We start from the raw sequence: 22,880 nt of genomic DNA, 5'->3' as shown, positions 1-22,880 counted from the left end.
GAGATCATTTAGAGGAATAACATTAAACAGTAAAGAAGTTATGTAAACACTGTACCGAACACTGTCTGATTTTCTAATGACCTGAGACGGTGGGCTGCCAATATGGTATAAAACTACATCTGATTTCAAGTGGTTGCTGCTGTTGTTGTTGTAAAAGTTGTTGTATATAATGTTGTTGCAAACTTTGCCCAAAGGTGAAAAGGTCGCGCAAAAAGGAGTTTCTGTTCCGCTCAGTAAAAACAATTAGAGGCAACATTACTGGGGAGGGTCTGAGGATATTGGGTGGGGTGGGGAGGGTCTGATGTTATTGGGTGTGGTGCGGAGGGTCTGAGGATATTGGGTGGGGTGGGGAGGGTCTGAGGATATTGGCTGGGGTGGGGAGGGTCTGAAGATATTGGGAGGGGTGGGGAGCATCTGAGGATATTGGGTGTGGTGGGGAGGGTCTGAGGATATTTGGTGTTGTGGGGAGGGTCTGAGGATATTGGGTGTGGTGGGGAGGGTTTGAGGATATTGGGTGGGGTGTGGATGGTCTTGAGGATATTGGGTGGGGTATGGATGGTCTGAGGATATTGGGTGGGGAGGGTGTGAGGTTATTGGTTGGCGAGGGTCTGAGGATATTGGGTGGGGTTTGGAGGGTCTGAGGATATTGGGTGGGGTGTGGAGGGTCTGAGGATATTGGGTGCGGTGAGGAGGGTCTGAGGATATTGGGTGGAGTGGGGAGGGTCTGAGGATATTGGGTGGGGTGGGGAGGGTCTGAGGATATTGGGAGGGGTGGGGAGGGTCGGAGGATATTGGGTGCATTTTTAGATACAGATTGACAAAAGGTGAGGCTGATGTTAAGAGGGCAGCGGTGCTTTTATTTGTAATTAATACTATCTTCACCAACTTTAATGAATATCAGCGGTACCCTGTGACATAACGTGAGGAATAGGAGCAGGAGTGGGTGATTTGTCTCGTCGAGCCTGCTGCACGTTTAACCTTTGGAATTACTGATCAAATTCCCACAACGCTGTGGGAGGCAGCCGTTATTAATTATTGTTTTTATTGAATAAACATATGCTCCCCATCCTATATTGAAGAGATATGTATCTAAAGGAGATTCACAATAGACATTAGAATACATGCAGACTGTGCAGTTGTGGCAAGTGAACTTTAATGGAAGAGAATGCGAGTGGTACAATGTGTTGGGAATCCATATATATATATATATATCCAGTTTTTGATGATGTGTATACAGACTTTCGAAGCGCGTATCACAAACTACCACCTAACTGTTGTGGATAAAATTCCAACCAATGGGATTAAATGGTCAGGGCAGCATGGACATGACAATGGCTCAGAGACAGATAGCAGAGAGCATTGATGACTGGTTGTTGTTCAGACTGGATGGAGCTATACTGCTCCCTCCAATCTTTTTAGGAGGCCTGTCCTTTTTGATATATATTCATGCACCCTAGATCTGGGTGTCTTTGGTACCATTTATAGTTTGTAGATGATACAAGATGACGAAGTGCAGTACACAATGAGGACAATAATAATAGTTTTCAGGATGCTTATAGACTGACTGGTGAACATGAGAAAGTTTAGGCTGACCATCAGTAAAAAGGACAATGATTTAACATTTTCCAACTAACTCTGAATATCAAGTTATCTCCTCACTCAGTTAAATGTTATATAGAAACATAGAAACATCGAACATCGATGCAGGAGTAGGTCATTCGGCCCATCTCGCCTGTACCGCCATTCAATAAGATCATGACTGATCATTCCCTAAGTACCCGTTTCCTTCTTTCTCTCCATACACCTTGATCCCCTTAGCCATAAAGGCCATAACTAACGCCCTCTCGAATATTTCCAATGAACTGGCATCAGCAGCTCTCTGCGGCCGGAATTCAACAGGTTAACATCTCACTGAGTGAAGAAGTTTCTCCTCATCTCGGTCCTAAATGGCCTGGCACTTATCCTAAGACTATGTCCCCTGGTTCTAAACTTCTCCAACATCGGGAATATTCTTCCCGCATCTACCCTCTCCAGTCCTGTCAGAATCGTATATGTTTCTATGAGATCCCCTCGCATACTTCTAAACTCCAGTGAATAAAGGCCCAGTTGATCCAGTCTCTTCATATCAAAGTCCAGCCATCCCTTGAATCAGTCTGTTGAACCTTCGCTGCACTCCCTCAATAGCAAGAACGTCCTTCCTCAGATTAGGAGACCAAAACTGAACACAATGTTCCAGCTGAGGCCTCACTAAGGCCCTGTGAAACAGCAGTAACACCTCCCTACTCCTATACTCAAATCCCCTAGCTATGAAAACCAACATAAGATTTGCCTTCTTCACCGCCTACTGTACCTGCATGCCCACTTTCAATGACTGATGTACCATGTTACCCAGGTCTCGTTGCACCTCCCCTTTTCCTAATCTGCCGCCATTCCGATAATATTCTGCCTTCGTGTTTTTAACACAAATGAGATAGCATCACATTTATCCACATTATACTGCATCTACCATGTATTTGCCCACTCACCTAACATGCCCAAGTCATCCTGCAGCCTATTAGCATCCTCCTCACAGCTCACCCCGCCACGCAGTTTAGTGGAATCCGCAAACTTGCAGATATTACAATCAATTCCTTCATCGAAATCGTTAATGTATATTGTAAAGAGCTCTGGTCCCAGCACTGAGCCCTGCGGCATTCCACTAGTCACTGACTGCCATTCTGAAAAGGACCCGTTTATCCCGACTCTCTGCTTCCTGTCTACCAACCAGTTCCCTATGTACGTCTGTGCATGACCCCAATACCATGCTCTTTGATTTTGCACACGAATCTCTTGAGAGGAACCTTATCAAAAGCCTTCTGAAATTCCAAATACACCACATCCACTGGTTCTCTTTTGTCCAGTCTGCTAATTACATTCTCAAAAACTTCCAGAAGATTTGTCAAGCATGATTGCCCATTCATAAATCCATGTTGACTTGGACCGATCCTGTCACTGCTTTCCAAATGCGCAGCTTAATGATTGATTCCAACATTTTCCCCACGACTGATGTCAGGCTTACCGGTCTATAATTACCCGTTTTCTCTCTCCCTCCTTTTACAAAAAGTGGTGTTACATTACCTACCCTCCAGTCCATAGGAACTGATCCAGAGTCGATAGACTGTTGGAAAATGATCGCCAATACATCCATTATGTCTAGGATCACTTCCTTAATTACTCTGGGATGCAGACTATCAGGCCCCAGGGATTTATTGGCCTTCAATCCCATCACTTTCTGAACACAATTTCCCGCCAAATAAGGATATCCTTCAGTTCCTCCTTCTCACTAGATCAATTGTCGCCTAGTACATTCGTGTCTTCATTCGTGAAGACAGAAATTAAGTATTTGCTCAATAGGTCTGCCATTTCTTTGTTCCCCATTATAAATTCACCTGAATCCGACTGCAAGGGACCTACGTTTGTCATCACTAATCTTTTTCTCTTCACATATTTAAAGAAGCTTTTGCAGTCAGTTTTTATGTTCCTTGCAAGCTTCCTCTCGTAATCTATTCCCCCCCTCTTAATTAAACCCTTAGTCCTCCTCTGTTGAATTCTAAATTTCTCCCAGTCCTCAGGTTTGTTGCTTTTTCTAGCCAATTTATATTCCTCTTCCTTGGCTTTAATACTATCTTTAATTTCCCTTGTTAGCCACGGTTGAGCCACCTTCCCCATTTTATTTTTACTCCAGACAGGGATGTACAATTGCTGAAGTTTATCCATGTGATCTTTAAATGTTTGCAATTGCTAATCCACCGTCAATCCTTTTAGTATCCAATGCCAGTCTATTCTCGCCAATTCACGCCTCATACCGTCAAAGTTCCCTTTGCTTAAGTTCAGGACCCTAGTTTCCGAATTAACTGTGTCACTCTCCACCTTAATGAAGAATTCTACCATATTATGGTCACCTTTCCCCAAGGGGCCTCGCACAACAAGATTGCTAATGAGTCCTTTCTCATTACACATCACTCAGTCGAGTATGGCCAGCTCTCTAGTTGGTTCCTCGACATATTGTTCTTGAAAACCATTCCAAATACACTCCAGGAAATCCTCCTCCACCGCAATTCTACCAGTTAGGTTAGTCCAATCAATATGTAGATTAAAGTCGCCCATGATAGCTTCTGTACCTTTATTGCGCACATCCCTTATTTCTTGTTTGATGCTGTCCCCAACCTCACTACTACTGTTTGGTGGTCTGTACACAACTCCCACTAACGTTTATTGCCCTTTGGAATTCCACAGCTCCACCCATACCGATTCCACATCATCCAGGCTAATGTCCCTCCTTACTATTGCTTTATTTTCTGCTTTAACCAGCAACGCCACCCAGCCTCCTTTTCCTTTCTTCGTAAGTGTTGAATACCCCTGGATGTTGAGTTCCCAGCCTTGGTCCCCCTGGAGCCATGTCTCCGTGATGCCAATTACATCATATCCGCTAACTGCTGTCTGCATCGTTAATTCATCCACCTTATTGCGAATACTACTAGCATTGAGGCACAGAGCCTTCAGGCTTATCGTTTTAACTCCCTTTACCCCTTTAGAATTTTGCTGTAATGTGGCCCTTTTGGTTTTTTGGCTTGGATTTCTCTGCACTCCACTTTTACTATTCTCCTTTCTATCTTTTGTTTGTGCCTCCATTTTATTTCCCTCTTTCTCTCTGCATCGGTTCCCATCCACCTGCCATATTAGTTTAACTCCTCCCCAACAGCACGAGCAAACACCCACCCACCCCTCTAGGACATTGGTTCCGATCCTGCTCAGGTGCAGACCCTTCGGTTTGTAATGGTCCCACCACCCACAGAACTGGTTCCGATGTCCCAGGAATTTGAATCCCTCCCTTTTGCACCACTGCTCAAGCCACGTATTCATCTGCGCTATCCTGCGATTCCTACTCTGAATTGCACGTGGCACTGGTAGCAATTCTGAGATTACTACTTTGAGGTCCTATTTTTTTAATTTAGCTCCTAGTTCCCTAAATTTGAATCGGAGGACCTCATCCGTTTTATACCTATACCGTTGTTACCTATATGCACCACGACAACTGGCTGTTCAACCTCCCTTTATAGAATGTCCTGCACCAGCTCCGAGACATCCTTGACCCTTGCACCAGGGAAGCAAAATACCATCCTAGAGTCTCGGTTGTGGCCGCAGAAACGCCTATCTATTCCCCTTACAATTGAATCTCCTATCACTATCGCTCTCCGACTCATTTTCCAGCCCTCCTGTGCAGCAGAGCCAGCCACGGTGCCATGAACCTGTCTCCTGCTGCTCCCCTCCCCTGATGAGTCATCCCCCTCAACAGTTCCCAAAGGGGTGCATCTGTTTTGCAGGGGGATGCCCGCAAGGGACTCCTGCACTACTTTCCTTGTACTGCTCTTCCTGCTGGTCACCCATTTTCTATCTGGCTGTGTGCCCTTTACCTGCGGTAAGACCAACTCACGAAACGTGCTATTCACGTCATTTGCAGCATCTTGGATGCACCAGAGTTCATCCACTCGCAGCTCCAGTGCCGCAATGCGATCTGTTAGGAGCTGGAGGCGGATGCACTTCCCGCACACGTCGTCGTCAGGGACACCGGAGGCGTCCCAGACTTCCCACATAGTACAGGAGGAGCATAACACGTGTCCGAGCTGTCCTGCCATGACTTAACCCTCAGATAAACTTAATTTGGCAACAACAATGCTAAATGTTACTTACTGACAGAGAAAAAAAAAGAAAAGCTACTTACCAACTTTGCATTAATCGAAGCACATAATCAGTGAAGCCTAAAACAGGCCCTAAATGCGCAGCAACTGTATTCACGCTAGAGGGCCTGAGAGTTACAGAGAAGTCCATGACCTGATCCTACCCTTCCAGGATGGTGTTTCAATCGAAATCCAAACCCTTCGCTTACGACATAACCCTAACTCTGATTCAAATGGGCAGACGCATGGCAGATTAAATTTAACACAGAGAATTGTGAAGTAAGGTATGTTGGTAGGAAGATTGAGGAGGGGCAATATGAACTAAATTTTACAATTTAAAGGGAGAGCAAGGACATAGCGACCTGGGGGTGTATTTACACAAATCTTTGAAGGATGCCGGACAAGTTGAAAACGATGTTAATTGTCCTTCTGTGCCTTATGCTTCATTAATAGAGCAATAGAGCACAAAAGCAGGGAAATCATGTTAAGATATTATAAAACACTGCTTAGGCTTCAGCTGGGGTATGGTGTTCATTTCAGGCACCTCACGTTGGGAAAAATGTCAAGGCATTGGAGCATGTACAGAAGAGAAATTCTAGAGTGGTTCCATGGATGAGGGTCTTCAGTTATGTGAAGACACTGGAGAACTGGGGTTCTTCTCCTTAGAACAGAGGATGTTAAGGGCAGATTGATCAGAATAGTACCAGTAATGGGGACGTCAGTTATGTGGATTGACTGGAGAAGCTGGTGTTGATCTGATTTGAGCAGAGATGACCAAGAGTTTCTCTAGGTATGTCAAATGAAAAAGTTGCTAAAGTAAATGTTGGTCCCTTAGAGGACGAGACCGGGGAACTAGTAATGGGGAACATGGAGATGGCAGAAACTCTGAACAATTATTTTTTATCAGTTTTTACGGTAGAGGATACTAACAATAATCCAACAGTGGATAATCATGGGGCTATAGCGGGGGAGAAACTTAATACAATCACAATCACAAAGGAGGTTGTTCTCAGTAATATAATGGGACAAAAGGCAGGTTAATCCCTTGGACCTGATGGCTTGCTTCCTCGGGACTTACGAGAAGCAGTGGCAGGGATTGTGGATGCATTGGTCCGAATTTACAAAAATTCCCTGGATTCTGGGGAGGTCGCACAGATTGGAAAACTGCAAATTGAACGCAACTATTTAATAAAGGAGGCAAACAAAAAGCAAGAAACTATAGACCAGTTAGCCTAACATCTGTGCTTGGGAAAATGTTGGAGTCCATTATTAAAGAAGGAGTAGCAGGACATTTGGAAAATCAAAATTCGGACAGGCAGATTGAGCATGTATTATGAAGGGGAAGTCATTTTGATAAACTTGCTGGAGGTCTTTGAGGATGTAACGAACAGGGTACATGAAGGGATGTGGTGTGTTTCAAATCTCAGAAGACATTTGACAAGGAGCCACAAAAAAGGTTACTGCACATGATAAAAGTTCACAGGGTTGGAGGTAATATTTTATCATGGATAGAGGATTGGCTAACTAAGGGAAAACAGAGAGTCGGGATAAATGGTTCATTTTTTAGTTGGCAATCAGTTACGAGTGGGGTGCCGCAAGCATCTGTGCTGGGACGCCAGCTATTTACAATCTATATTAACGAATTGGAAGAAGGGACTGAGTGTAACGTAGCCAAGTTCACTGATGATACAAAGATGGAAGGAAAAGCAAAGTGTTGAGGAGGACACGTAAAATCTGCAAAAGGACATATACAGGCTAAGTGAGTGGGCAAAAAAATGGCAGATGGAGTATAATGTTGGAAAGTGTGAGGTCATGTACTTTGGCAGAAAAAATCAAAGAGAAAGTTATTATTTAATGGAGAAAGTTTGCAAAGTTCCACAGTACAGCGGGAACGTGGGTTACTTGCGCATGAAACACAAAAGGATAGTATACAGGTACAGATAAATATCAGGAAGGCCAATGGTATCTTGGCCTTTATTGCAAAGGGGATGGAGTATAAGAGCAGGGAAGTCTTGCTACAGTTATACAGGGTATTGGTGAGGCCACACCTGGAATACTGCGTGCAGTTTTGGTTTCCGTATTTAAGAAAGGATATACTTGCTTTGGAGGCAGTTCAGAGAAGGTTCACCAGATTGATTCCGGGAATGGGGCAGTAGACCTATGAGGAAAGGTTGAGTAGGTTGGCGTCTCTTCATTGGAGTTCAGAAGAACGAGAGGTGATCTTATCTAAACGTGTAAGATTATGAGGGGGCTTGACAAGGTGGATGCAGAGAGGATGTTTTCACTGATGTGGGAGACTAGAACTAGGGGGCATGAAATTAGAATAAGGTGCCCCCCCATTTAAAACTGAGATGAGGAGGAATTTCTTCTCTCAGAGGGTTGTAAATCTGTGGAATTTACCGCCTCGGAGAGCTGTGGAAGATGGGTCATTGAATACACAAGACAGAGATAGATAGTTTCTTGAGCGATAAGGAGATAAGGGGATATGGGGAGTGGGCGGGGATGTGGAGCTGAGTCCAGGATCAGATCAGACATTATATTATTGCATGGCGGAGCAGGCTCGAGGGGCCGAATTGCCTACTCCTGTTCCTATTTCTTAAGTACTCATGTTCTTATGTTAACGAGAGATTGACCAGAAAGGTTCCCGGAATATGGGCCTTCAGTTACGTGGAGAGACGGGCGATGCTGGGGATGTTCTCCTTTGAGCTGAGATGGTTAAGGAAGATTGACCAGAATTGCTCCAGGGATGGGGGATTTCAGTTATGTGGAGAGAATGTAGAAGCTGTGTATATTGTGCTTCGAGCAGAGAAGGTTAAGAAGAGATTCAATAGAGGTCTTCAAAGTCCTAAATAGTTTCAATAAAGTAGTAAAGGAGCAACTGTTTCCGAAGACAAGTGGGCCAGTAACCAGAGGACACAGATTTAATGTGATTGCCAAAAGAACCAGAAGCGACTGAAGGAAGATTTTGTTTAAACAGCGAGATGTTGTGATCTGGAATTAACTGTCTGAAAGGGAGGTGGAAGCAGATTCAATAGTAACTTTCAAAAGGGAATTTGCCAAAAATACTTGAAGTAAAAAAGATACAGGGGATAGAGCAGAGGAGTGGGATTAATTGGAAAGCTCCACAAAAAGGGACAGAGCCGGCACGATTTGACAAATGGACTCTCACTGCGCTGTACAATTCTATGATTTTACAATCACCTACACTTTAACAAATAAGATACTGAATGCGTCAGAAGATCAACGTGAACTTGTGGTTCAGATGAACAAATCATTAAAAACTGTATCACAGGTCAGCAAAGCGATTCAAATGAAACAGTGAATTAGTGTGTATTTCTAAGCCAATTTAAATCAAAAGCAGCGAAACTGGCAAAGGTGAGAAGTAATGTTCCACAACCATCGGTGCTGGGACAACTCCTGTTCAACATTTACATAACCAATTCGGACTCGGGAATCGGGAGTGACATTTCAAACTTTGTGGATGCTTCCACAATGGGCGTGTATCGTTAAGACTGAGGAGTTAAGCGGCAAAAACATTCAATACAATAATAAACTTGCAGACTGGGCGTGTAATTGGCAAAGAAACTTCGGTTCTGTATCTGTAAAGCAATGCACTCCCATGTTCCGCCAGCAGGGCGCGCAACCCCTGAAGTCCCAAGGGATCCCAGCATCCTTTCGAAGCATTGTATATAAGCCGGCCTCTAAGGCTTGTTCCTCAATCTGGAGTGTCTTAATAAAGACTGAGGTCACTGTTACATTAACCTCCCTGTGTGCAGTCTCATCTGTGTTTGAACACAATACATCAATATAGAGGAGTGTGAGTTAGGGCGTTTTAATAGGAAGAATATGAAGGTGATATTCTCCTTGGAAAATAATTATCTAAACAGGACTGAGGAACAGAGGGATGGGACAGTACAGTTACACCAATCCATAAATGCAGCGATGGACGTTCATCAATCCATAAAGAACAAAGAACAGGCTTGTGTTCGTGTCTAGAGGGATAGAATTGTAAAACATTGAAGTTATGTAAACTTGTTTGTATCCTTGGTGTAAATATTATAAAATGACATCGAGGCACTGCAGAAGGTGCAAAGTGTATTCCCTGGAATGTTACCAGAACTGAGAGGGTGTATTATCAGGAAATGTTCAACAGGCCGTGGCTCTTTTCTTTAGCAAAGAGAAGACTGAGGGATGGTCAGATTGTGTCTTTCAGGATATGAAAGGATTTGATAGGGTAAAGGGAGAAAATATGTTTCCACTTGTGGGAGATACCCAAACTCAGGGACATATATTTTAGACAGCCATTAATAAATCCAACAGGGAATAGAGGTCATCTTGACATCGAGGCACAAAAGGAGGTTTTAGCAAATACTCTTCATCAAATATTTAGTGTTAAGGGGAATCTTAAAGGAGGAGGAGAGTTAGAGAGGAATAGAGGTTTAGGGAGGGAATCTCAGAGCTTGGGACCCAGGTAGCTGAAGGAGGAGGAGAGTTAGATGTGGAGAGGTTTAGGGAGAAAATCCCAGAGCTTGGGACCCAGGTAACTGAAGGAGGAGGAAAGTTAGAGGTGGAGAGGTTTAGGGAGAGAATCCCAGAGCTTGGGACCCAGATAGCTGAAGGAGGAGGAGAGTTAGAGGTGGATAGGTTTAGGGAGAGAATTCCAGAGCTTGGGACCCAGGTAACTGAAGGAGGAGGAGAGTTAGAGGTGGAGAGGTTTAGGGAGGGAATCTCAGAGATTGGGACCCAGATAGCTTGATGGAGCAGTTTAAATCGGGGATGTGCAATCTGCCAGATTTGGAGCAGCACAGAGATCTCGGGAGGTCTAAGTGCTGGTGCAGGTTACAGGGGCCGTGAAGTGATGTGAAAACAAGAATGATCATTTTAAAATTGAGGCGCTGTGGGACAGGGAGCCAATGTATGTCAGCGAGCACAGGTATGATGGGGTATTGCGATCAGGTGCAAGTTAGGGAAACAGGCAGCAGAGTTTTGGATGAGCTGAGGTATATGGATGGTGGGAGATTGGACGCCACCCAGGAGAGCATTGAAGGAGTCATATCTAGAGCTAGTAAAGGCACGTATGAAGTTTTGAGCAGCAAATTAACTGTAACAGAGGCACAAAGATGCCGTCCTGGTGATAGAGTGGATGTGGGGACGGAAGACCACCTCCTGCTCAAATAAGACACTAAGATTGCGAACGGCTGGGTTCAGCCTTAGACTGCTGACAGGAAGAGGGATGGAGTCGGTGGCTAGGGCAATGGAGATGGTGATGTGGGCCTCTAGTACGGTCTCACAAATATTTGGTTGAACTGCACCAGAATTGTAAGATAACAGTTATCAGGAAGAATTGAACAGGTTGTGCTTGGTTCCTGTAGAAGACAGAGAACATAGAGGAGTCCTGATCGAAGTCTTGTAAATTATGATTGTTTTGGACCGGTTCGATGGGGAGAGAAAAGTTTATACTCGTGGGAGCATCCAAATCTTGGAGCCATAAATGCAAAATAATCACTAATAACACCAATAGAGAAATAAAGAAAAATTTCTTTACTCAGAGAGTGGTTAGAATGTGGCATTCCCTCCGACAGGAAGTGGTTGAGATACATAGTTCAGATGCTGTCAAAGGGAAACTAGAAGAGTAAATGAGAGAAAATGAAATAGAAAGATATGCTGAGAGGCTGAGACGAAGTACTTGCAATGGGATGAGTCTGGTCTGGATCATAAACACCAGCACAAACCAGTAGGCCCGAAGTGTATTTTTCTGTGCTGTATATTCTATGCAATGTATTCTCTGAACTACAGCTCCACTCTGCCTACCTATCTATTGACGAGCATCTCACTCTGGAAGCTGCAATGAATTCCCTCACTAAATAGCTGCAGTGAACCTTTACAGAAGAACTCGGACAGAATGCAACAAGCTCGTGGTGCTGACCAGAAAGACAAGGTGGGAAATGTCAATCAGAAAATGTGCCGTGTCCTGAACATGTCGCTGGGTGTATTATCAGATCACCAGCCATTCCTGGTGTAATTCAGTGGATGAAAGTCTGTGGCTAAATATTATATTCCTGGACTGGAAACACTGGGACCCGCCTCTGGGCTGTGCTCAGTTGTTCTATTTATTAATTAATTGTATAATTGAGGTAACCGGATATTTCAACGCACTCTTCAACTGCTCTCTGAACTTGGTCTGAGTCACCCCGTAAATAAATGTATTTGTGCAGCAACTTAAATTCTGTAGAATATATCCGACTTGTCGAAACATATATAAAGAAACACTGTAATGAGTGGGATTTATTCCTGCAATGGTATAATTAAAAAATTATTTTTAATTACCAGTCACAGCAGTATGAAGCTGCCAGATATGGTGAAGAGTAAAATCATAGACTTCCTCCTGCTCTCCATCTCTGGGTCACTGCCATTCTCCCCCTTGCTCTCGCCCCTCAGTCCCTTCCGGACTCGACTGGCCACTAAAATGTGTCTGACTGTCAGAGCATTGAGCAACAAAATTAGAGCGAATGGGAGCAGTGGGGTTAAAACCGTATCAACCCAGTCAAATGCCACCCATCCGGGCTCAGTGTAATAGGCTGTGATTGTGAGACAGAGCCACGGAACATTGTCGATTATATATCCAGTTTCTAATGTAAAGTAGTGAGGAATGTTTTTTGAACAGAGCAGAATGCAACTTGTTGCCAGAACCACAGCCGCAGTTCTCCCGGTGCAATATTTGGTTTTCAGCTTCTGCCAACAAATGGCCACAAATCGGTCAAAGGTGAAAGCGACGGTGAACCAGACAGAACAGTTTGTGGCTGCACGGGCCAGGACAGCTATAACAGTACACACAGGGGTGATATCCAGGAAAGATCCCGGGAAATAATACCAACTGATCCGCCACAGTATGACCTCAGTGATGACCACCAGTAGATCCGCCGCTGCCATGGCCACGAGGTAGCGAGTGGTGCAGGTGGACAGCCCGCACTTTCCCCGGGACAGGATCACAATCGCCACTAAATTCACTGAAATAAACAAAAGGGAAAAGAGACGGTCAATTATTGGTCAAACATTGTCGGTGACTGAGCCCAGACAGTAAGGCCTCTGATTTAGCACAAAAACAGCCGGGTGGACATCGGCTCAGGGGTTAACATGTAAAGTACATCATCCCAACCCAACCTACCTGAAACCCGCTGCTTCCCAATTTAGCAGAGACGGTGCAGTGGGAGGGATGCCGAGCCATCATAGAAACATAGAAAATATGTGCAGGAGTAGGCCATTCGGCCCTTCTAGCCTGCACCGCCATTCAATGAGTTCATGGCTGAACATGCAACTTCAGTATCCCATTCCTGCTTTCTCGCCATACGTCTTGATCCCCCTAGTAGTAAGGACTTCATCTAACTCCTTTTTGAATATATTTAGTGAATTGGCCTCAACAACTTTCTGTGGTAAAGAATTCCACAGGTTCACCACTCTCTGGGTGAAGAAGTTTCTCCTCATCTCGGTCCTAAATGGCTTACCCCTTATCATTAGACTGTGACCCCTGGTTCTGGACTTCCCCAACATTGGGAACATTCTTCCTACATCTAACCTGTCTAACCCCGTCAGAAATTTAAACGTTTCTATGAGGTCCCTCTCATTCTTCTGAACTCCAGTGAATACAAGCCCAGTTGATCCAGTCTTTCTTGCTAGGTCTGTCCCGCCATCCCTGGAATCAGCCTGGTGAATCTTCGCTGCACTCCCTCAATAGTAAGAATGTCCTTCCTCAGGTTAGGAGACCAAAACTGGACACAATACTCCAGGTGTGGCATCACCAAGGCCCGGTACAACTGTAGCAACAGCTCCCTGCCCCTGCACTCAAATCCGCTCACTATGAAGGCCAACATGCCATTTGCTTTCTTAACCGCCTGCTGTACCTGCATGCCAACCTTCAATGACTGATGTACCATGACACCCAGTTCTCGTTGCACCTCCCCTTTTCCTAATCTGTCACTATTCAGATAATAGTCTGTCTCTCTGTTTTTACCACCAAAGTGGATAACCTCACATTTATCCACATTATACTTCATCTGCCATGCATTTGCCCACTCACCTAACCTATCCAAGTCGCTCTGCAGCCTCATAGCATCCTCCTCGCAGCTCACACTGCCATCCAACTTAGTGTCATCCGCAAATTTGGAGATACTACATTTAATCCCCTCGTCTAAATCATTAATGTGCAGTGTAAACAGCTGGGCCCCCAGCACAGAATCTTGCATTACCACACTCGTCACTGCCTGCCATTCTGAAAAGTCCCCATTTACTCCTACTCTTTGCTTCCTGTCTGACAACCAGTTTTCAATCCATGTCAGCACACTACCCCCAATCCCATGTGCCTTAACTTTGCACATTAATCTCTTGTGTGGGATCTTGTCGAAAGCCTTCTGAAAGTCCAAATAGACCTCATCAACTGGTTCTCCCTTGTCCACTCTACTGGAAACATCCTCAAAAAATTACAGAAGATTTTCCAAGCATGATTTCCCGGTCACAAATCAATGCTGACTTGAACCTATCATGCCACCTCTTTGCAAATGCACTGCAATGACATCCTTAATAATTGATTCCATGATTTTACCCACTGCCGATGTCAGGCTGATCGGTCGATAATTCCCTGTTTTCTCTCTCCCTCCGTTTTTAAAAAGTGGGGTTACATTGGCTACCCTCTACTCGATAGGAACTGATCCAGAGTCAATGGAATGTTGGAAAATGAATGTCAATGCATCTGCTATTTAAAAGGCCACCTCCTGAAGTACTCTGGGATGCAGTCCATCAGGCCCTGGGGATTTATCGGCCTGCAATCCCATCCATTTCCCCAACGCAATTTCTCGACTAATAAGGATTTCCCTCAGTTCCTCCTCCTTACTAGACCCTCTGACCCCTTTTATATCCGGAAGGTTTGTATGTGTCCTCTTTCGTGAATACCGAACCAAAGTACTTGTTCAATTGGTCCGCCATTTCTTTGTTCCCCGTTATGACTTCCCCTGCTTCTACGTTTGTCTTTAACAACCTTTTTCTCTTTACATATCTATAGAAACTTTTGCAATCCGTCTTAATGTTCCCTGCAGGCTTCTTCTCGTACAGCATTTTCCCTGCCCTAATCAAACCCTTTGTCCTCGTCTGATGAGTTCTAAATTTCTCCCAGTCCCCGGGTTCGCTGCGATTTTTGGACAATTTGTATGCCACTTCCTTGGCTTTAATACTATTCCCTCGATAGCCACGGTTGAGCCAATTCCCTTTTTTATTTTTATGCCAGACAGGAATGTACAACTGTTGTAGTTCATCCATGCGGTCTCTAAATTTCTGCAATTGCCCATCCACAGTCAATCCCTTACGTATCATTCGCCAATCTATCCTAGCCAATTCACGCCTCATACCTTCAAAGTTACCATTCTTTAAGATCTGGACCATGGTCTCTGAATTAACTATTTCATTCTCCATCCTAATGCAGAATTTCACCATATTATGATCACTCGTCCCCAAGGGGCCTCGCACAACGAGATTGCTAATTAATCCTCTCTCATTACACAACACCCAGTCTAAGATGGCCTTCCCCCTAGTTGGTACCTCGACATATTGGTCAAGAAAACCATCACTTATGCACTCCAGGAAATCCTCCTCCACCGTATTGCGTCCAGTGGGCGGGTGGGCAAAATAAATCGAAACATCGAAACATAGCAAATAGGTGCATGAGTAGGCCATTCGGCGCTTCGAGCCTGCACCACCATTCAATAAGATCATGGCTGATCATTCCCACAGTACCCCTTTCCTGCTTTCTCTCCATACCCCTTGATCCCTTTCGCCGTAATGGCCATATCTAACTCCCTCTTAAATATATCCAATGAACTGGCATCAGCAACTTTCTGCGGCAGGGAATTCCACAGGTTAACAACTTTCTGAGTGAATAAGTTTCTCCTCATCTCGGTGCTATATGGCTTAGCCTTTATCCTTAGCCTATGTTCCCTGGTTCTGAACTTCCCCAACATCAGGAACATTCTGAATCTGTGTCCCCTAGTTCTAGATTCCTCCACGAGGGGCAACACCCTCTCTGCATTTACCCTGTCGAGCCCCCTCAGAATCTTATACTTTTCAATAAGATCAACGCTGATTCCTCTAAACTCCAACGATTATAGTCCCAGCCTGCTCAACACTTCCTCATAAGACAAGACCTTCATCTCAGGAACCAGCCTGGTGAATCTTCGCTGAACAGTGCATGGTCACTGCGGGAAGATAATCAACCAGAGGTGGTCGGGGACTGGGGAACCACCCCACTACTGTAGCCCCTGAGCCCGAGTTATGGACTCAACCGGTCACTGTCTCCATGACTCTGCCTCCTCCCTCCTCTCCTACCCACTCAACGCTCGGTTACAGGCTCACAGGATCAGGACCACAGAGGACGGGTATCCTCAGCTCAGAAAAAGGAAGCCATGTTGTCAGCACTGGTGTGGGAGGTGGCATCCTCGGGACAGATGCAACGCAGGCAGCGACACTAGGAGAATGTAATCGAGATCCTTCCAGCAAGCAGGGTGAGAGGTCATATAATCAAGGTAGCTGGAGGAGTCGGCCGGATTATGGTAGATATTTGTGGAGAGGCTAGCCTTGGAAAAGGACTTAGAGATGTCCAGGAAGGCAAGGGTAATGTCAGATGGAGCATGTGAAGGAGCCAGAAGGGCGTAAATTAGAAGCAAGGTTGACTACATAATTACAATTATTATTGATAATATTAATAATAACTAATATTATTGACAGTAATAACAATAACTTTTATTTATATCACGCATTTAATGTAGTTAAACATCGCAAGATGCTTCAGAACAGTGTTAACCAGACAACACAGATACATATGACACCGAGATAAAAAAAGAAGAAATTAAGGCATATGACCAAAGCTTGGTAAAAGGAGGTTGCTTTTCAGGATATCTTTAAAATGGAAAGATGGTTAGAGAAGCGGAGAGTTTTAGGAAGGGACTTCCAGAGTTTAGGGCACAAACAGCTGACGATAATGCCACCGATGGTTGAGTAGTATAATTAGGGATGTTCAAGAGTGCAGAATTTGAAGAGCGGAGATATCTTACGAGGCAGAATAAAATTACAGAGTTAGGGAGGAACAAGACAAAGGAGAGATGTGTAAAAAAGGATGAGAATTTTCAAAAGCGTGGCGTTCTTTAACCAGGAGACAATGTCGGTCAGAAAGCATAGGGCTGAGGTGATGGGTGATCATGACATTGTGCGAGTTCGGACACTTTCCAGTTCATGGAGAAAAGGAAATTGCGCGAACACATTCACCAATGTACCTGAACAATATGTGAAGGAGGGGACCGGAGTAGAATTGGAACAACGAATGTTCCCTGTATCCCAAGAAAAGGCAGCAGAGCTAGGGGCCATCCGAGCTCCCATACCGACACCAGTGGAGTGTGGGGATAGAACATTGTTCAGGCCAGAGATCCAGCACTTGTACTTTCAGCAGGGGCAGTGCACTGAGGTCAGTATCAGGATCAGCAACATGCAAGGATTTTCATTCGCAGCCCAAAGCTGGAGAGGGCAAGAGGACTTCCAGTGTGAATGGTGAGTGAATTAAATTGTAAATGGGGCCCTCAGAATGTATCAGTGGCGATAGGCGCAGGGAAACTCGCCATGCGCTGCGAGTTTCAGTGGAGCTCGGGTTTACTGGGCTATACACTGTACAATGTGAACCATTTCCCATACCTCGGGAGCCTACTGTCAACAAGGGCAGACTTTGATGGCAAAGTCCAAAAACTGCATTCAATGTGTCAGTGCAGCCTTCGGAGGCCTGAGGAAGGAAGTGTTTGAAGACCAGGACCTCAAACCCCGGACCAGGCTCATGGCCTACAGGGCAGGAAAGATACACGCCCTTCTATATGGTTCAGAGACATGGAATATGTACAGCAGGCACCTCAAAGCACTGGAGAAATACCAACGCAGTCTTCGAAATTCCCTGCAAATTAATTGGCTGGAGTGGTGCACCAACATCAGTGCTCTCGGTCAGGCAAACATCCCCAGCATCGAAGCATTGACCACAGTCGACGAGCTCTGTTGTCCGACCACAGCGTCGTTATGCCTCACGAGATTCAAAAAGCAAACGCTCTGTTCGGTATTTCGTTATTGCAAGCGAGCCACAGGTGGGCAGTGGAAACGGACCATGACACACTCAAAACATGCTTGAAGAATTGCAAAGTCCCCAACCTACACCTAGCAATCCCTGGCCCAAGCCAGGCCAAAATGGAGGGAAAGCATCCGTATGGTGCAGAGCACCTCGAGTCTTATCGCGCACAGCAAGCTGAAGCCAAGCGTAGATAGCGGAAGGAGTGCGCGGCAACCCAGTCACCCAACACTCCCGTTTGTTCAACCGGCGTCTGCCCCACCTGTGACAGAGAATGTAGGTCATGCATTGGAAACTTCAGCACTCTGGGAAATAACTGTTAATGTGGAATCCAGTCATCCCCGAGTCCGAGGGTATGCCTCAGAAGCGAAAAGCGGAAGAAATAGTGACCCACATTGACGACATCCTGCAATGAAAGACACTCCCATGAATACATGGTCACTGGGGTGCGGTGTTCTACACCGGTTAGTGACCCACACTGAGTATATCCTACAGTACACGCACTCCCATTAATACATGCTCACTGGGGTACGGTGATCCACACCGGTTAGTGACCCACATTCAGTATAACCTACAGTGACACACACTCCCAGTAATACATGCTCACTGGGGTACGGTTTTCCATACCGGTTAGTGACCCACACTCGGTACATCCTACAGTGGCACACACTCCCAGTAATACATGCTCACTGGGGTACAGTGTTCCACACCGGTTAGTGATCCACACTGAGTATATCTTAGTGACACACACTCCCAGTAATACATGGTCACTGGCGTACAGTGTTCCACACCGGTTAATGATCCACACTCATAATATCGTACGGTGACACACACTCTCAGTAATACATGGTCACTTGTGTACAGTGTTCCACACCGGTTTTTGAACCACACTCAGTATATCCTGCAGTATCAGACACTCCCAGTAATAGATGGCTACTGGGATACAGTGTTCCACACCGTTTAGTGACCCACACTCAGTATATCCCACAGTGAAACACGCTCCCAATAATAAATGGTCACTGGGCTATGGGGTTCCACACCGGTTACTGACCCACACTGAGTAGATCCTACCGTGAGAGACACTCCCAGTCATACATGGTCATTGGGGTACAGTGTTCCACACCGGTTAGTGACCCACACTCAGTATATCCTACAGTGACACACACTCCCAGTAATGCATCATCTCTTGGGATGGTACACAACACATGTTAATGACCCACACTTAGTATAATTGCAGTGACACACACTCCCAGTAATACATGGTCACTGGGGTACTGTGTTCCACACCGGTTAGGGACCCACACTGAATAGATCCTACCGTGACAGACTCTCCCAGTAATACATCATCTCTTGGGCATGGTATCCAACACATGTGAGTGACCCACACTCACTATATCCAACAGTGCCACACACTCCCAGTAATAGATGGCCACTGGGGAACAGTGTTCCACACCGGTTAGTGACCCACACTCAGTATATCCTGCAGTGTCAGACAATCCCAGTAATAGATGGCCACTGGGATACAGTGTTCCACACCGTTTAGTGACCCACACTCAGTATATCCTACAGTGCCACACACTCACAGTAATACATGGTCATGGGGTACAGTGTTCCACACCGGTTAGTGACCCACTCTCAGTATATTCAACAATGAAACACACTCCCAGCAATAAAAGGTCACTGGGGTACAGTGTTCCACACCGGTTAGTGACCCACACTCAGTATATCCTACAGTGACAGACACTCCCTGTAATACATGGTCACTGGGGTACAGTGTTCCACACTGGTTAGTCACCAACACTCAGTATATCCTACAGTGACAGACACTCCCTGTAATACATGGTCACTGGGGTACAGTGTTCCACACTGGTTAGTGACCAACACTCAGTATTTCCTACAGTGACAGACACTCCCTGTAATACATGGTCATAAAAACATAAGAATTAGGAACAGGAGTCGGCCATCTAGCCCTTCGAGCCTGCTCCACCATTCAACAAGATCATGGCTGATGGCTGGGTTACAGTGTTCCACCCTGGTTGGTGACCCACACTCAGTATATCCTACAGTGAGAGACACCCCAGTAATAAATGGTCACTGATGTACGGTGTTCCACACTGTTAAGTGACCCACACACAGTATATCCTAGAGTGATACACACTCCCAGCAATATATTGTCACTGGGAACAGTGTTCCACACCGGTTCGTGACCCACACTCAGTATATCCGACAGTGTCATAGACTCCCAAAAATACAAATGTCACTGGCGTACGGTGTTGCACACCGGCTAGTGACCCACACTCAGTACATCCAACAGTGACACACACTCTCAGTAATAGATGGCTACTGGGGTACAGTGTTCCACACCGGTTAGTGACCCACACTCAGTATATACCACAGTGAACCACAGTCCCAGTAATACATGGTCAGTGGGGTACAGTGTTCCACACCGCTAAGTGACCCACACTCAGTATATCCCACAGTGAACCACAGTCCCAGTAATACATGGTCAGTGGGGTACAGTGTTCCACCCCGCTTCGTGACCCACACTCAGTATATCCTACAGTGACACACACTCTCAGTTATACAGGTCACTGGGGTACAGTGTTCCACACCAGTCAGTGAGCCACACTCAGTATATCCTCCAATGACACACACTCCCAGCAATACAAGGTCACTGGGGTACAGTATTCGACACCGGTTAGTTACCCACACTCAGTAGATCCTAGAATGACACACATTCCCAGTAATATTGGGTCACTGGGGTACGGTGTTCCCTACCTGTTCGTGACCCACACTCAGTATATCCTACCCTGCCAGACACTCCCTCTAATACATGGTCATAAGAACATAAGAATTAGGATCAGGAATAGGCCATCTCGCCCCTCGAGCCTGCTTCTCCATTCAACAAGCTCATGGCTGATGGCTGGGGTACAGTGTTCCACCATGTTAGTGACCCACACTCAGTATATCCTGCAGTGAGAGACACTGCCAGGAATACATGGTCACTGATGTACGGTGTTCCACACTGGTTAGTGAACCACACTGAGTCTGTCCTACAGTGACACACTCTCCCAGTAATACATGGTCACTGGGGTACGGTGTTCCACACTGGTTAGTGACCCTCACTGAGTATATGCTACAGTGACACACAAAGCCAGTAGTACATGGTCACTTGGATTCGTTGTTCCACTCTTCTAGTGACCAACACTCAGTATATCCTACAGTGACACACACTCCCAGTAATACATGGTCACTGTTTTACGATTTTCCACACCAGTTAGTGATCCACACTCAGTATATCCTGCAGTGACAGACACAGCCAGTAATACTTGGTCACTTGGGTATGGTGTTCCACACTGGCTTGGGACCCACACTCAGTATATCTTAGTGATACACACTCCCGTTAATAAATTGTCACTGGGGTACAGTGTTTCACATGGTTACTTACACACTCAGTATATCCTACAGTGACAGACACTCCCAGTAATACCTGGTCACTGATGTACATGTTCCACACTTGTAAGTGAAGCACACTCACTATATCCTGCAGTGACACACACTCCCAATAATACATGGTCACTGGGGTACTGTGTACCACACTGGTAAGTGAACCACACGCAGTATATCCTACGGTGACACACACTCCCAGTAATAAATGGTATCTGGGGTACATGTTACACACCTGTAAGTGATGCACACTCAGTATATCCGACAGTGAAACACACTCCCGGTAATACATGATCACTGGGGTATGGTGTTCACAGCTGTTAGTGACCCACACTCAGTATATGCTACAGTGACACACACTCCCAGTGATACATCGTCACTGGGTTACGGTGTTCCACACCGGTTAGTGATCTACACTCAATATATCGTACAGTGACACACAGTCCCTGTAATACATAGTCATAAGAACATAAGAATCAGGAACAGGAAAAGGCCATCTAGCCCCTCGAGCCAGCTCCGCCATTCAACAAGATCATGCTGATGGCTGGGGTACAGTATTCCACCCTGGTTATTGACCTACACTGAGTATATCCTACAGTGAGAGACACTCCCAGCAATACATGGTCACTGGTGTACGGTGTAAAACAACGGTTAGCGACCCACACACAGTACATCCAACAGTGACACACACTCCCAGTAATAGATTGTCACTGGGGTACTGTGTTCCGCACCGGTTAGTGAGCCACTCTCACTATATCCTACAGTGACACACACTCCCACTAACGCATTGTCACTGGGGTGTGGTGTTCCACAGCGGTTAGTGACCCACACTCAGCATATCCGACAGTGACAGACGCTCCCAGTAATAAATGGTCACTCGGGTACAGTATTCCACACCGGTTAGTGACCCACACTCAGTATATCCTAAAGTGACACACAATCCCAGTAATACCTTCTCTCAGAGATTTTCTGCACTGAGGAATGTTACAACTACACGATATTCCACTGAAGAAGGCAATAACTTGATAATTCAATGAGCCTTTTAGTTGCAAGCAGATGTTTATATTCAGATGAGGCAATTGAATCAAACCGCCGATGCAATTGAGCACAATTGACTTTATAGAATGTGATTACTGATCCGGTGTCTGTATAAAAGTGACCACGACATCAATATTTAACATTATCAGTGACAGAGTAAAACCAGAGACCAGTCGACACAGAGATTGACACACCTTGAATGGTTATAGTCACTTACCAGGAACGCCTATGACAGCAATGATCAAGTAGCATATTTTCTTGGCTATATCAACAGGCAGATTCATTTTGTGTGTGATGCAATGTGCCCCTTCGCTCTGCAGGCAATCTCCGCATATTATACTCTGCGTCGATAGAATTCCAGAGCCTTCAATTTGTACCCTGCAGAATCACCACAGGGACATTGAGGTTACGACATCGCTCTAATTGCTTATTGTTATAATTTGAGCAAACAGATTACGACATTGGAGATAAGTCCCTGTTGTGATGGAATCCATTGACAGCTGAAATTTAGAAAAGCAAAGACTCGACAATTCGGATTA

At 45.4% G+C, this 22,880-nt stretch overlaps 1 protein-coding gene across 1 annotated transcript; it reads right to left on the bottom strand.

Moving 5' to 3' along the window:
- Positions 1–11,823: 11,823 nt before the first annotated feature.
- Positions 11,824–22,625, bottom strand: LOC139239979 (probable G-protein coupled receptor 139). The gene is given in 3 exon segments (XM_070868434.1): positions 11,824–12,023; positions 12,026–12,724; positions 22,559–22,625. Coding segments are annotated over 3 exon segments (966 nt in total).
- Positions 22,626–22,880: the final 255 nt, after the last annotated feature.

This window comes from Pristiophorus japonicus, chromosome 29 (genome assembly GCF_044704955.1).
Source record: "Pristiophorus japonicus isolate sPriJap1 chromosome 29, sPriJap1.hap1, whole genome shotgun sequence".
NCBI classification, from domain to species: Eukaryota; Metazoa; Chordata; class Chondrichthyes; family Pristiophoridae; genus Pristiophorus; species Pristiophorus japonicus.
This window is presented reverse-complemented; position numbering and strand designations above follow the sequence as displayed.